Source organism: Rattus norvegicus, chromosome 1 (genome assembly GCF_036323735.1).
Source record: "Rattus norvegicus strain BN/NHsdMcwi chromosome 1, GRCr8, whole genome shotgun sequence".
Lineage (NCBI taxonomy): Eukaryota > Metazoa > Chordata > Mammalia > Rodentia > Muridae > Rattus > Rattus norvegicus.
The window spans coordinates 127,308,953-127,325,221 of NC_086019.1; the positions used below are offsets into that span (position 1 = coordinate 127,308,953).

The following is a 16,269-nucleotide window of genomic DNA, read 5'->3' on the forward strand; positions in this document are numbered from 1 at the left end:
AAGAAAAGGAAGATAGCTGTCCAGGCAGGAGAAATGCTTGCTGCCTTCCCACGTGATGTGATGGAGACAGTTCCACCCTGTCATTCACTTCTGAGTCATCTGCGTGTCTCTAGAGAGACCGTGCGTGGGCTCTTGTCTTTTGTTTGTTTGTTTCTCTGTGTAGCCCTGGCTGCCTTGGAACTGCTCTGGAACTTAGACCAGGCTGGCCTCAAACTCATAGGAATCCACCTGTGTCTGCCTCCTGAGAGCTGGGTGACATATGCCCACTGCCCAGTGAAAGATTTCGTTTTATTTAGTATCTTTGACAAAATAGTAGTAGAATACATTCTAGAAATATGTTCTACCACAAAGTATTGAGAAGTTAAACAGCAGCCATGTTTTGCCTCCTGATGGGACCCTTTCCCTCCTACTGGGTTGCCTTGTTCAGCCTTAATATGAGGGGAGGTACCTAGTCTTCTTGCAACTTGCTATGCCATGTTTGGTTGATATCCCTGGGAGGCCTGCTCTTTTCTGAAAGGAGGAAGGAGGGGTGGCCAGGACAGGAGGATGAGGGAAACCTGTGGCTGGGATGTAACTGATGAGAGAGAATATCAAAAGGAAGAATGTGAGCAATGCCTGCTGTTAGCAGCAAACAGTGACATAGGGAAGTCATTTGCTGCCAAGCCCTCCGGTCAGTGCTTCAGGGTGCAGCCACATCATCAGGGTAATCCGACGAATTAACATAAAGGATTGTCATTTTACCTTTTACTTTCTGATGACGTTTTAGTACTTCTTTTAGCTCACATAGATCTCCAATAAAAATAGAACATGAGTTGTAAAAAATAAGTTTATTCTATTTGAGAGCTGCTGGAATCCAGTAAAATGTTCCCGCATAGACTATTTTGAAGGCAGTTTAAGTATAGAATGTTGAATTACCTAACCTACAGTCAGGGTTTCTCTTGGTCTTCACTTTCTTCCCATTTTATTGACAGAGGAGGAAGGCAGAGACTTGAGTTGTCTGGTGGCGTCTCTTGTTCAAGTGATGATGGATCCATACTTCAGGACAATTACTGGATTTCAGAGTCTGGTACAGAAGGAGTGGGTCATGGCAGGGTACCCGTTCCTAGACAGATGTAACCATTTGAAGAGGTCAGAGAAAGAGGTAAGTACTCCCGTTGCTTCCCTGGCACTCTTTAAAAGTATATTTACTTATTTGTGTATGTGTGTGTGTGGGGGGGGGTGATTAGTGTTATAAAATATGGTGTGGCAAGGGGGTACCTGTCAGGCCCATCCCAAGATATGCCCCTGAGAAATTACTCTATGCGACAGATCTGGCATGAAGGAGGTTTACTGGGGAAAGGACCTGGGAAAGGGTAGAGGCCGACAGATGTGAGCAGAGCCATGAGGGCAGAGAAGAGGTTGGGGCACAGAGAAGGACAGAAAGGGGGAAGGGAGAGAGAAAAGCTGGAAACAGTGAGTTTGGGGTCTGGAGGGCCTGGCAATCCTTTTCCAGGAGGCCTGCACCTGGTGCACCTGGTGGTGGTAGCCTGTGACGTAAGCCCCTGGGAGGAGCCCAGTGGAGTCACCTGTAAGCTAACACTTAGGGCATGCCAGAACATGCCTGTGGAGGTCTTTTCCATCATAAGATTTTGGGGTCAAATTCAGGGCTTCATGTTCATGTGGTAAGTGGAGTTAGCCACTGAGCCATTTCATAGACCCCAAACTAGCACCTTTCAAATATGCATGAGATAAATTTTTACCATCATGGAAATGACAAGGGCCTCTTTGACTTTTCCGTGTTGATTTAACACATCGTAGCTTTGTTGAAGGCTAACTAATGGATTGGAATCCAAATTGATGTAGAAGATTACCATAGATCCAAAGATGACGCCTAACCTCTGCATCTTAGAGAACAGAGCAGACCAACTTCCCATCAAGCCGTTTGCCTGTGGGGTGTGTTGCAGTTTGTTTCCTTATCCCTGTATCTTAAACACATGGGTCCAGTGTTTGGCTACCAAGTTGCATCTGCCACCCAGTTGTCAGAAAATCAAAACCTAGTTTGCAACAGTGAGTATTTCAACTGAATCCTAATGTAGGGAGCACAGGAAACAGGAAACAGCAAAGCGACATGACCTCCTCTATGTAAGTCCATAGTAACTGAGCTAATGACAATGAGGTGGATGACAAAGACTTCAAAAGAATGATTATAAGAAGCTCAATGGAATCACGGAGAGGACTGGACTCCAGAGTGTTTGAGAGAGTACAAATAAACAGCTGGCCGGAGTAACAGCAAAGACAGCTCAGGATGTGAAAGAGGAAGTCAAGTGTCTCAAAAAATTGAACTTTAGAAAACAAAATGATAAATTGAATAAACTTGTTGGGAGCCTCACCGATAGTTTATATTAAGTGAAAATCAGGATGTGAAATTGTAGTAGATGAATTAAAACATTCACACAGTAAGTTTTTAAAAGTAGAACGTAGAAATATAATATCTGGAATATAATTTAAAACAACCAAACAATTTAAAAGCTGCATATGGTGGCACATGCATTTAGTTTAGCACTCAGAGGCAGAGGCCATCTGATCTCTGAGTTCAAGGCCAGTCTGGTCTACAGAGTAAGTTTTAGAACGGCCAGGGCTACACAAAGAAACCCTGTCTTTCAAAACCAACCTACCAACCAACCAACCAAACAAACAAACGAATCAACTTAAGACTCATAGACACAGAAGAGTGAAAAGAGAAATGGGCCAGAGACTACAGAGTAAAATAATAGCAGAAGCTCTCCCAAATTTAGGGAGCTGGACATCCAGATTTTGGAGATTTTAGAATCTCAAGCATTTATGACTGAAAAAGGACCCCCAGATGTAATACAGCTTTAAAGAGAGAGAGAGAGAGAGAGAGAGAGAGAGAGAGAGAGTGTGTGTGTGTGTGTGTGTGTGTGTGTGTGTGTGTGTGTGTGTGTGTGTGTGTGCATGCAGTACCTATGGCAGCCAGGAAAGGGCATTAGACTCCCCTGGAGCTGGAGTTGTCAGTGACGATGAAGCCACCTGATGTTGGCACAGGGAATTAAAGGCGGGTCTTTTCTAGAATAGTGTTCGCTTTTCTGTTTCTGTGATAAATGCCATAACTAAGAGCATCTTGGGGAGGAAAGGGGTAATTTCATCCAATACTTCCAGGGGACAGCTGGTCACTGAGGAAGTCGAGGCAGAAACTATGGAGGGATGCTGCCTATTGGCTTGCCTCCTATGCTTTGCTTAGCTTGCTTTCTTCTATACCACAGGATCACCTGCCTAGGGCTGGGATTGTCCACAGTGAGCTGAGCCCTCCTATAATGATAATCAATTTAAAATGCTCCACAGACGTCCCCACGGGCCAGTCTAATAGAGGCCATTCCTCAATTGAGCTTCTCTCTTCCCAGGCTGACAAAACTAACCACATAAGCAGCAAATGCTTCTAATCACTGGATCATCACTCTGGCCTCATAGTAATATAGTAATATAGTTTCAAATACTAAGTGTATAGATAAATAAAAGACTAATGAAGTTTGCAGGACAGAAATGTCAAGCTACATAGAAAAGCAAGCCCATTGTAATAGCAATGAATTTCTAAGCAGAAACTCAAAGAAAACACCTCTCCCCCCAAATCCAAACAAAACTATAAACCTAGGTTACTGATACCAGCAAAGTTATGCTTCATAATTAAAAGAGAAGTAAAGGCCATTCATCATAAACTTAATTCATTAAGTTAATTAAAATTCATTAAGCAGTCACTGCAAAAGGCACTGAAAGGAATCCTACACACTGAAGAGGACGAGAAAACAAGCAGGAAACTATGTCTCATTAGAAGGTTTGATAGCAGATGAGATTGATAAGAACTACAACAATGACAGGAGCTAGTCCATATTTATGAACAGTAATTCCAACCCTTCAAGATTTCAAGTCTTTAAGTGAAAGTTGCAAACAAGTGTTGGATTAAAAACCAAGACCCAAAGGTTTGCTGGCTGCAATAAATATACTTCACAGGCAGTAAAAGGATAGAAAAAGATACTTCAAGCAAATCAAATCTTTAAGTAAGCAGAACTAACTATTCACACCCACATCAGACTTCAAAATTAGTTAGGAGACATAAAATCACTTCATTCAAGAAGTGAACAATTCATAAAAATACTTAACAGTTATAAACATACATGCATCAGATTCTGGAGTTACACAAAGCCAACAATGTTACTGGACATAAGGCTGACCCCAATACAACAATTATGGATGGCCTAACCCTTTGTTACAGCATGGATATAAAAATGGCCCCTTTAGGTTTGTATGTTTGAACACTTAGTCCCTGAATAACAGGTTAGTTTTTTTACTTTATTTTTTTAATTTTAATGGAATCTTTATGATGTAGAGCCTCACTTGAAAGGTGAGTCACTAGGGTGGGCTTTGAGGTTTTTAACCTGACTACCTCTTGCCCTCTACTTCCTGGTCCATGGGATAAGTCACTGCCCAGCTTGTACTGAAGAGCCAGTCACCCGGCTGGCATCTTCCCTGCCATAATGCATTTTATTTCTTCAAACCACCAACCAAAATCAATCTCCTGTAGGTTGCCTTCTTGTCAGGTATTTGTCACAGCAATGGGAAAATTAAGAAACAGAAATTTGATAGCAATAAGTGGAGTCATTGCTGGCATTACCTGACTGAATTTATAGGCCTTTGGAGCTGGCGTGTGTGCCGGAGGAATGCTGAAGCGTTTGGAGCTTCAGTATAACATAGCCCCAGATCTCTCTAGACACAGCCTGACAGGCCACTCTAGTGTGAGTGGGAAAGACATGGAGAGCGAAAGCCATGCTCACGGGGCTTCAAAGTGATCAAGGACTAGCAGCCATTCATGTCTACCAGATCGTCTGGCAGTGCCATCCTCAGGTCCTGAGAACCTGAATAAGGCGGAGCTCAAAGAGATGAGCTATTTCATTTGGCAGAGGAAATGTCAAGACAGCAGCAGGCCATTCAGGCTCAGAATGACTATTGTGCATTTTGTTTACCTGGATTTACAGTGAGTAGGAGCAGAGAGTGGAGCGGTGAGATACTAAAAATGTTCTGGCAAGAGAAGGGGGTGTATCTGGTTAAAGTTGTGAACAGATGGGGCTGGAGAGATGGCTCAGCGGTTAAGAGACTGCTCTTCCAGAGGTCCTGAGTTCAAATCCCAGCAACCACATGGTGGCTCACAACCATCTGTAATGGAAACCAATGCCCTCTTCTGGTGGGTCTGAAAATAGCTACAGTGTACTCACATACAATAAAAGTTGTGAACAGCAATGTGCGGTTTGATGAGGAAAAGAACTTGAACCAGATAAAAGTTGGTGAGAATGGCCATGATTCTTAGAAAGATTAGTATCAGGAAGGATAAACCTTGACCTTTCAAGGCAATAAGACAGACAGGTACTTTGGGGACAAAGCTCACCCAGTGCAAATTTATTTCACAGGACTGAGCTTCAGAGTTCACATAGCATATTGCAGCCAGGAAAGTGCTTTCCTAGATTCACTGGCAAGGTTCTCAGTACTAGCACCAAAATACCCAATTTGCAGCATGGTCCAAGGGATTAAGGACACCCTGACCTGTCAGTGAACCTGGCATTGTCCACATGATCAAGGCTTTTCAGGCATGAAAAATGCAACAGTGGAGTGGGCTATTAGATGAGGGTTTGCACCAGTTTCCCATAAAACCTTGTAACAGAGTTGGGTTTCCTGTGTGAACACCTAGATGTGCTGTGCCTTAAGCTATGAAGGTGATACCTAAGTTGTATTGAGTACTCCAAGATACTGGAGATGCCAACAAGCTGCAGACATTGGATAGAACTGACCCAAGAGAGAGGCCATGTGTGTCAAAGGCACCACAGCTGGAGGCTGGCCTACAGAAGCCCGTCTGAGAACACATGACCTGTCACAAGTTCCAGGTACCAGGCAGGTTTTCCGCCTTGCCTTGGTACAGCTCCTGGTTCTTGTTTTTTGTTGGTTTTCTTTTTTGTGTATTTTTTATGTTTTTTTTGCTTTGGTCCATTCCTGCCTTTTGAGTGGGAATGTTTACTCTACACCAGGCTATGTTGGAGGTGACTTATTCTTTAACTTTATAGGGGCTCACCAATAAAAGTTTACTTTGAGCCTCAGAAGAGAATAGACTTTAAACTTTCGAATGTTAGAGCTGTAAGATGAGGGGACTTAGGAAACTGGACTAAATGTGTTTTGCATTGAGCTGGCCATGAACCTGTGGGCACAATTGGCAGAGCGGTGTGGTTTGAAAGTGAGTGTTTGCCATAGGCTCATACATTTGCACACTTGGTTCAGCTGCCCTGCTGTTTTGGAGGGATTTGGAACCTGTAGGAGCTGGATCCTCAGTATAGGAAGTGACGTGCAGTGTTGGACTTTGAGCTTCATAGCCTGGAACTGTTTTTTTTCCTGTCTGCTTCCTGCTTCCTGAGCCTTGTAGATAAGAGCTAGTAGCTGCCACAACTGTCACTTCTGTCTGCTACCATGCTTTCCTCCCATGCACAAGACACTTTCCAACTGTGAGCCCAGCTGAACGTTTCCATCCACAGATCCACCTTGTCAGGTGTTTGAGTTCAGTGATGAGAAAAGCAGCTAACATACGTCTGAATTATAGGTCATTGAGAAGAGCACAAACAAAATCATCACGATTGAGCTGCATTGCAGATCAAAGAAGGACATCTACAGGGTAGTCCATGGAACAGCTATAGGATACACGTTTTTCTTAGTAGCTCATGGAACTTTCTCCAAGACAGATCCTACTTTAGGACATAGGATTCTTAATAAAGTAGAACAAGCATCTCTAGAGGTACCATGATACCTCACCTCAAATCATAGTGTAGAGCAGAGCTAACAAAACCAGCATAGGGCTGGCACAAAGGGGAATAAAAGAAAGAAAGTATCAGTGGACCAAGAGATAAGTCCAAGCAATTGCAGCTATGTGATTTTTCAGAAGTATGCAAAACATACATTGAAGATCATCTCTTTAATAAGTGGTTGCTGGGAAACCAGATTATCCACATTTAGAAGACTGGAACATGATTTCTTCCTCTCCCTGTAAATAAAATCAATTCAAAATGAACCAGAGACCTTAGAGTATAAGACATAAGCATCCAGGCCACTAGAGGAAAGCAGAGAGGGAGTGCCGGCATAGGCACAGAGCCAGTGCTATTCAGATGAGTGCTAAGGGAACCATTAGTGCTAGCAGGAGTGCAAGTCAGTGCACTGCCCATGGGAGTCAGTGTGGAGGTTCCTAAAAATCTAAAACAGGCGCCACCCTATGATCTCACACACAGAGTTCACTGTGGCATCCTCTGAACAGGTAAGGAAAACCCAGCATATGGATATAAGACATAGTACTGCACCATGAAAAAGAAGGAGCATCCAGGGAACTGGAAATCATGATGCTAAAGGCAAAATACAGCAGGCTTGGGAAGATAGACAGCACACAGTCTCGTGTGTCAGGAGGACTGCTAGGGAACAGGGAGGAGTAATATGTGAGAGGGCAGGTGGAGACAATCATGGTGCCTCACATATGCATGGAAACGTCATTATGCAGTCCCCTATCATACACAGTTGTGTGCTAAGAGTAACCCAAGAGTAAATCAACTTTGGAGTGTCTCATGTCTTGAAAATAGATCATTAGAGCTGGGAAGTGAGAGTTTGAGAGAAACATCTTTCTAACACCTGTACGGCTTCCTGGGATCCCTGTCTGGCTGCAGGAGGCCAGGCAGCCAGGTTGGAAAGCACCCTTGACAAGTGGTAGTGCATCCAAATGAGCCACAAGCATTGCTTCCCAGGGCGCTCCATATGGCCTCGGGCTGAGGCCAAACTGTGCCATGAAGCCTGGGGGACTCCCTGGATGGTGAGCGTGCAGATCGACCGGAAGTTACAGTGCTTGGCTGAGTTCTATAGAACCGCTTACAGGATGTCTAACATGTTTGCTTTCTTACATCCGTACATGTCCGCATACTCGCTTGTTTGATATTACCACACTTGCCTAGCACAGTTTTTTTTAATTAAATGTTTGTCTTGACATAGATAGGTTTAATCTGTTTGAATGCCTTAGATCAGCTCTGCCAAGTATTTGAGGCTTAGATGTTTTCTTGTTAGCCTCTGAACCAGCAATAAATCTGGGAGTAAATATGACCATCAGAGAGCAGCATTAATGATCCCTTTGTCTGTCTGCCCTTGCCAGTCTCCTTTGTTCTTGCTGTTCTTGGATACCACGTGGCAGCTGCTAGAGCAGTATCCAGCTGCCTTCGAGTTCTCCGAGACGTACTTAGCAGTACTGTGTGACAGTACCCGGATCTCGCTGTTCGGGACCTTCCTGTTCAACTCTCCTCATCAGCGGGTGAAGCAGAGCACAGTGAGTGACATGCTGGCTGCAGCTGCTGTCTGTCTGTCTGTCTGTATGTATGTATGTATGTATGTACCTTTTGTGGGTAGCATATGTGTATGCATGTGTTCACATGTATGTACAACTGTATGCGCATATGAAGGCCTGAAGTTGATTCTGGTGTTGTCCTTAGTCACTTTCCACTCTGTTTTCTTGAGGCAGGTCTTATAGAATCCAGAGTTTCCAGTTCTGATTTACTAGTTAGCCAACATGCCACAGGAATTCTCTCATCTCCTGAGTTTGAGGATCACAGGTTGCTATCATACCTGCCCTACGTTTACATGGGTTCTGGCATCCAAATCATCATGCTTGCACAACCAGTACTGTATCTACTGAGCCATCTCTCCAGTGCCCCCACCCCTTTACAACTTTAAAATATAACTGAAGTACAGTTAGTTGCATGTTTAAAATATGTACTTTAAAATTACCTTTCAAAAATTTCAAAATGCATTAAAGAATATAATAACTTAATTTTTACTAATAATTATTTTAATTTTTGTCTATAAATTGCTCATGATAAATGTGCTTAAAGATATCAACTAGTTTATCCACTTTAAATATACTGTTGGATTTTTGTTTTTGATGGAGCATCAAACACAGGGCTTTGTGTGTGCTACTGACCTACAGCCCTAGCTCAATACCTCCCCATTGACATCTTTTATTTTTTCTTCTAATATTGAGACAATATCTGGCATCTACTTAGACAGGCCTTGCCTGGCAATCCCTCAGCCTTAGCCTCCTGCATAGCTGGACTCACAGTACCGAGCCACCTGCTTTCACTTAAACTTCTGGGGTTACTCCTTGCACATCAGAGTTGTTGATCAACAACTAAAAACATTTACTTCCTGATAGGTCAGTAGAATAAAAGTTGTATGTCAATGGTTTCTTAAGAAGTTGTGGAATAGGAAGTTTAGACACAAAGTTAAACTGGAGTTCTCTGCAAACAACTATTTCCACGTATACTGGCAGAGTACCTCAGGTCACGTGGCAGCTACCGTGGGTGGGACTCATCTGTAGTGACAGTTCTAAGAGCTGCAGGATGAAGACTGAGGACTAAGCCTATGGAGCCAAGTCCTCCCTACTCCTGGTGAGAGCATTCTTGGTTTGTCTCATCCCATGTGAACCCACAGTGGGAAGAGCTCAGCAGTGCTGCAGTGGCTGTGCAGGGAAGCCACAGGGTAGCTCCTGTAGGCTTGGGGGAAGCTAAGCAGGAATCATCTGTTCTCTGATCTTCAGCTTTAGCTTTGGGACCCCAGTCTAGGTAGTATAGCCTCAGAGTGCAAATTCTTAATTCTATCCCCGTCTAGAAACCAGTATGCCCACGGCTCTCTCAGAAGTAGTCCTATAAGCCCAGCTCCACATCTGCAAAGTGCCTTTGGCCTCATTGTGTATAGTGGCATTGCCAACTGTGACACATGCACACGTCCAGGGATGAGAGACAAAGTGCCCATCATCACCTTTTCAGGGTAGTGCTCCCATGAAAGCCGAGCGCTCTAGAAAGCTGTGTGCTCTAGCAGAGAACTCCCTTGAGGGTGGAGGTGCGAGAAAAAGTGGGGTGCGCCTCTTCTCACACATGTGCTTTGTTTTGCAGGAGTTTGCTATCAGCAAAAACATTCAGCTGGGTGATGAAAAGGGCTTGAAATTCCCCTCAGTTTGGGACTGGTCTCTTCAGTTCACGGCGAAGGACCGTACTCTTTTCCACAACCCCTACTACATTGGCAAGAGTACTCCTTGCATACAGAATGGCTCCAGGAAGTCTTTTAAGCGCACAAAGGTAAACGGTAGACAGCAGCATCCTAGCAGCAGAGACCCATGTTGCTGCAGCACCAGTCAGTGTCTTTGGAAGTGTTAGTCACTTCGCCAGGAGACAGCTAGTGCAGCTTTTAACTGGTGTGACAATATCTTGACTTTTCCTTGGGGAGTGAAGCTCTTAAAGCCTAATCAGCACAAGAGCTGACAGGTGGCAGCCCTGAATTGACTTCTAGCCAGTCTGCCCATTCTTCCTAAAAAATGAGCCAGTTCAGAATTCCCTTCCCCCCAAAGTCTTACAAGCATGCACTTAGACGAACAAAGAAACAGGCTGTACTTGCCTTCTACACTCCCTCTGGCATAGTAGTAACCTGGGAGGGTCAGTTGAAAAATCTGGTTCCAGAGTAGACCAGCATAATCACCACCAGGGAAAGAGGGACCATGCCCTCCGAGTCTGAACCCTCCCGTCATCTGTTTACCCCAGCTGGCTGCCATAGTGCCAGGAGTGCTGTTGAACTCCTGCAGAGTAACCTCCAGGAGAAGTGTGAAGTAGAGTGCAGCTCAGTGGGGTAATGCCGTGTCTGTCTTGTGTGCAGAAAAGCTACAGCTCCACACTGAGAGGAATGCCCTCATGCTTGAAGAATGGACTCATCAGTGACCAAGAACTGCTTCCGCGGAGAAACTCACTGATATTGAAGTTGAAGCCAGACCCGCCTCAGCACGGCGACAGCCAGCACAGTGGAGCAGAGCAGTATTTTAAAGAGTGGTTTTCCAGACCAGCCAATCTACACGGCATTATCCTGCCACGTCTCTCTGGAACACACATAAAATTGTGGAAACTGTGTTACTTCCGCTGGGTCCCTGAGGCCCAGATCAACCTTGGGGGCTCCATCATGGCCTTCCACAAGCTGTCTGTCCTGGCTGACGAGGTGGACAAGCTCAGCAGGATGCTGAGGCAGCATCACAGCGGCCCCTTAGAAGCCTGCTACGCAGAGTTGGACCAGAGCAGGATGTACTTTAGGGCCACAGGGCCACATGACACGCTAGGGACACCAGAGTTCCTCTCCTCTTCATTTCCATTTTCTCCTGTAGGAAATCTGTGCAGACGAAGCATTTTAGGAACACCATTAAGCAAATTTTTAAGTGGGGCCAAAATATGGTTATCTACTGAGACACTAGCAAATGAAGACTAAGGTATTTTCTGTATATATTGAGAGGAGCTGGACCTGTCCCTCTCCAAACTGAAATTGCTAACTGAGGTGTCGAAAACTGGCCATTTCATATGTAAGGAATTTGCACTAATATTTAAATCATGTTTAGTCATGCTGCCTTCAGTTTTCCTGAGGGCAGTGTGACTTGTGGGTTTTGTCCTTTATCCTCTGGGTCTGGCTCACGTGGGTCACTGCAGCACGAGTTCCCCATAGTGATCACAATGCCCGGGTTTCTCTGCAGATTCTGCCAACATCTGCTTTCCTACCACCTACTGAAGGTTGTCTGATAGTCAGATTACAACCCCGAGATGGTGGACAGGGAAGTTAGTAAGTTAGTGTATTTACTGCATTTCCAGATCATCTGAGAAAACTCCTAATAGGCCTCAGTTGGCATCCATGTATTTAGCTAATATCTTAGCTTGTGTTCTGGGGTTAGATATTATTATTTTAGCTCACCTCAGTTAGGACCTAAGATCACTGTGTTTCCAAATCATGAATTTGCTTTAATTCCATACAACTAACTTTTAAAAGATGCACTGTAATTTTAAAGCATTCACTGTAGCTATTTAAACCTAGAAGTGCCTTTGACGTTAAGATAAAAGTGACAAGCTAGAATAAGAAGGAAATATAATTCTAAAAGTTAGGGTCTTTAGACCCCACTGTATATTGGAAATAGCTTTTTGCCAACAAGCTTACACCAACAGCCAGGAGTCTCTAGAGCCCTGCAGTCTTCGAGGCTCTTCAGGTAGCAGAGGCCCAGCTCCAGCTGTGGCTGAGGGTGCCCAGGCCATGGGCAGGAGCGTGCCATACTGACCACAGGCCGTGGGAGTTCTGGCCTCCTAATGAGCACTTCAGCTGGCATGCTGACACAGGCCGACACTTCTCCCTAGAAGTAACTGGCGGGGGTCACGAGATGGACACATGCACTGACTGGAAAGGACGACCTCCACAGTTGCCATTTTAATACACAGAGATGCACCACCTCCAGGCTTGGGGGCAATGCCAAGAGGCTGAGATTCTGATAAGAACCTGGCCAACGTCACAAAGCCCTGTGCTCCTGTCCTCTCGAGTGCTCATGGGCTTCTTCTCCCAGTTAAAGGTGGCCATGCCCTTGTGCACGATGCCGTGTCTTCAGTCGCCACCTTGGATTTTGAGATACTTTATAGTAAAGTGTTGATTTAGTTTGTTTCTTTTTCTAAAGCAGAATTTCTCAAAATAGTTTGACTTGTATGTGCTGTGTAGCCATTTCTACTTAATTAACCTTTTCTAACTGTTTAATAATGTCTCTGCATTTAACAGAGCAGATGTTCTCATGTCTTAACAAGTTCTTATCTTATGGCTAAACTTAATGTTTTCACTCATCCGTTGCCTATAAAATGAGGGCTCTTGACAACTTACACAAATAGCATTATCAGCAGTGAGGATGCACCGGCCCTTGGCCACACACAGCTAGCCCTGGTCCCTGAGACACGACAGGGTGTCACCACTGGAGCCAGACAGTAATCTCCCATTTTCATGAAGCTGCTTTGCTACTTCTATAAGTTGTTCTAAATTTATGTTGTGGTTGAGAATTCCTTTCTTTGTAATTTTCATCCCTAACATTGACTTCAACTCCTTTCAGAACTTTTTTGGTAACTTAAAGAAGGTCAGGTACTATTAACACTACTTTATGATGGAAATTGCATATTTTTGTATGGTAAAGTTGTAAATTTTTCTATTTTGACTGGGTGGTTGTTCCATCACGATTACTGTGCTACAGCTTACTATGTCTAATATGTGAAGCAGCCCCAGAGTCCTAGTGTGGCCTATGGGACAGCGGCCTGGCACCTGCTAACAAAAGCGACCCTGTGGTGGCAGAAGAGGTAAGCATGGCTGCATGCAGCAAACCAAAGAGCTCAGTAGCACAGTCTCCGAGGCCACAGGGCAGAGCCTGTGCTGGCCGTGCCCATGCAGGGGCTGCCGACACTGGGTGTTCTAATGCTGACTCCACAGGTGAGGTGTCTTGCTTTATGATGGGAACCAATTCTAAAACCAAAAATGCCTAACTCTACTTAAGGAAAGGACATTAATTTGTACTGACAGAAGATGAAAAGTGTTTAGCACATTTTTCAACAAGGTCCTCCTGCTGTAGCAGTTACCTCAAGTGATTAAAACTTGGTGTCGAGACAAAACTAAAACCTTTGTGCCTAAATACAACTGATGACCTGAAGCAGGATGAGCAGGTTGACTGGATACTGCTCAACAGAATGGATGTAAAGGGAATTCTGATGGCTAAATAAAATTTCCATGGAAACCGTTTGTAGTAGTCACCAGTATGAAGCCATAAGAACACAAGAGGCTGGCCACCCCCTGTACTCACGTGCCCTCCATTCATTTTTTCTGTTTTTGAATATTCTCTAGGGTGGGATGGAGTAACAAGTTTCACATCAGTTCAGAACTGCAGTTAGTTCTTCCCATCCACTAAATACCAACAGGGGACGTCTGTGTCCGAGTCCCTGGAGACCCCACATTGAATTGAGCCAGAGGTACAGTTGTCACCTCCTTCTAGATCCCTTCTTTAACCTGAGACTCTTCCAGCAGTGGTAGTGAGCAGCCCTATTACAATAACAATGTATCAAATTAACCTGATCTAGCCAATGGGGGTGTTCCTAAGAGGAAAGTACAAATGACTTGGCATTGGTCTTGCCTTTGTTAATCCAGCATCAGGAGCTTATAGAATAGTGATATAAGAAGTTAGTGGCGTATCTTATTTTGCAATGATGTTTTATTAACAAGGAGTTTCTCAAAGGCCACTGTGGCCAGGGAAGCAGGTAGCCTAACTGCAGATCTTCACTTCTCCCTGTTCTCCAAATGCAATCCCCCAGTCTCACCCCCAGCTCAGGGACAGACCGCCTGCTGCAGACTGCTCTTCCCTTCTGCCTCATCTCCACTAAGTCATCTAGATCTTCTCTTCCAACCAACCTTTCCCTACTCATCCCACTGTCCCATCCCACACAAGCACCAGCGGCATTCCCTGGGGACCAAGTACCTAACTGCAGATTTTTACCTCTCCATTCTCTCCCCTAAATCCAACACCCCTGCCTCATCCCTCACTGTGTAGCTGACTACCCTCTGTGGTCTCTTTTCTGCTCCCATCTCCAGTGGATCATATAGCTCTTCTCCAGCCCTCCTCCCCACTCATCCTGTTACCCTACCCACCAACTCCAGCAGGCATTCCCTGGGATCCTACCTGCCAAGCCTGCTAGAGAAGCAAGTAGGCCAGTGAAGCAGGTAAGTGAGCTTCAGATCTCCATTCTCCCTCCTCTCCTCCAAATCCAATCCTTTAGGCTCATCCCCAGGTCTCTAGCAAACTACCTGTTATGGCCTCTCCTGTCTCTGCCCCTATTTTCAGGATACTAAGCAAAATTTGGTGGAATACCCTGTTTTCTTCCTTCATGAGAACCCCACTTACCCCCTCCACTTCATCCCCATTCCTAAGTGTGAGCTCCCAATACTCAGAATCATATTTTACCAGAACCCCCAATGGTCACACCTAGCAGTATCCCAGAATTCCCTAGTAGGCAGCACACATTCACCACACCATCCGAAGGCCTACCCAACAAAGATAAGACCAGATGAGACCAGCAAGTAGAATTACGATCATCTCAAACTCAGATGCCTATGCATAGGCATAAAACCAGTAATAGCCAGGATAATATGTGTCTATGGGGGCCCAGAAACCCTACCAACAGTAGGCTCTGAGAATCTTGAAGAACAAGACAAAGGCCTTAAAATATCCTTCATTAACATGATAGAGGTCCTTAAAGACAGCATGAATATATCTCTTAAATCTATGGAAACACAAACAATTGGAGGGAAAAGAGCAAAAACCATTCAAGACCTAAATGTGGAAATAGCATCAATAAAGAAAACCCAAGTTTGGTCCCGTGGAGGCTCGATGCCCCAGCATAGGGGAATGCTAGAGCACTGAGGCAGCAGGGGAGCTCCATCATAGAAGCAGCGGGGAGGAGGGATGGGATGGGGGGTTTCAGAGGGGAAAATGGGAAGGGAAATAACATTTGAAGTGTAAATAAATAAAAAGAAAACCCAAGCTGAAGGATATCTTGGAATAAAAAATTAGGAACTCAAGTGGGAACCTCAGAGACAAAGCTCACCATCAGAGGACAAGATGGAAAAGTATCTCATGCATTAAAAACATCACAAAAGACAAGGATGCCTTGGCCAAAGAAAATGTTAAATTCAAAACCCTGGTAGCAAACATCCTGGAAATCTGGGCTGCTATTAAAAGATCAAATCTGAATAATAGCAACAGAGGACAGAGGAAAAAAAACTCACAGGTCAAAGGCACAAAATCATAGAAGAAAAATTTCCTAACCTAAAGCAGATGCCTATCAAGGTACAAGAAACATAGAGAAAATAAGACATTTCTTGATAAAGCCAAATTTAAGCCATGTCCATCTACAAATCCAGCCCTACAAAAGATGCTAGAAGGAAAAAAATCCAATCTAAAGAAGTTAGCCACACCCAGGAAAACACAAGGAATAAATAATCGCAGACCAGCAAATCAAAAGAGGTGAAACACACACACACACACACACACACACACTCACACACACACACTCACACACACACACTCACACACACACACACACACACACACACCACCACCACCACACAGTAGGAATCAGCAAGCGCTGCTTGTTGATCACTCAGCATCAATAAAGACTTAGTGGAATGGATGCAAAAACAGGTTCCAGCCTTCTGCTGTATCCAAGAAACACCTTAATACCAAAGACATTATCACCTCAGGGTAAGAGGATGGAAAAAATATTCCAGGCAAACAGACCTATGAAGCAAAGTGGCACAGCCATTTTAATACCTGACAAAATAGATGTTGAA

The 16,269-nt window shown here is 44.4% G+C and overlaps 1 protein-coding gene across 5 annotated transcripts in view; it reads left to right on the forward strand.

Moving 5' to 3' along the window:
• Mtmr10 (myotubularin related protein 10) overlaps window positions 1-13,669 on the forward strand; it is a 51,483-nt gene extending 37,814 nt beyond the window's left edge. For 4 of the 5 annotated variants that reach the window (XM_039079931.2, XM_039079929.2, XM_039079926.2 and 1 more), the window contains 4 exons: window positions 972-1,141; window positions 8,210-8,380; window positions 10,002-10,184; window positions 10,756-13,668. In XM_039079931.2, coding sequence (XP_038935859.1) covers window positions 972-1,141; window positions 8,210-8,380; window positions 10,002-10,184; window positions 10,756-11,352 — 1,121 coding nt within the window. In that variant the 3' untranslated portion in view covers window positions 11,353-13,668. Of the gene's footprint in view, window positions 1-971; window positions 1,142-8,209; window positions 8,381-10,001; window positions 10,185-10,755 lie in introns of all 5 variants that reach the window. The other variant, NM_001100846.1, reaches the window with a different exon arrangement.
• The last annotated feature ends 2,600 nt before the right edge of the window (window positions 13,670-16,269 follow it).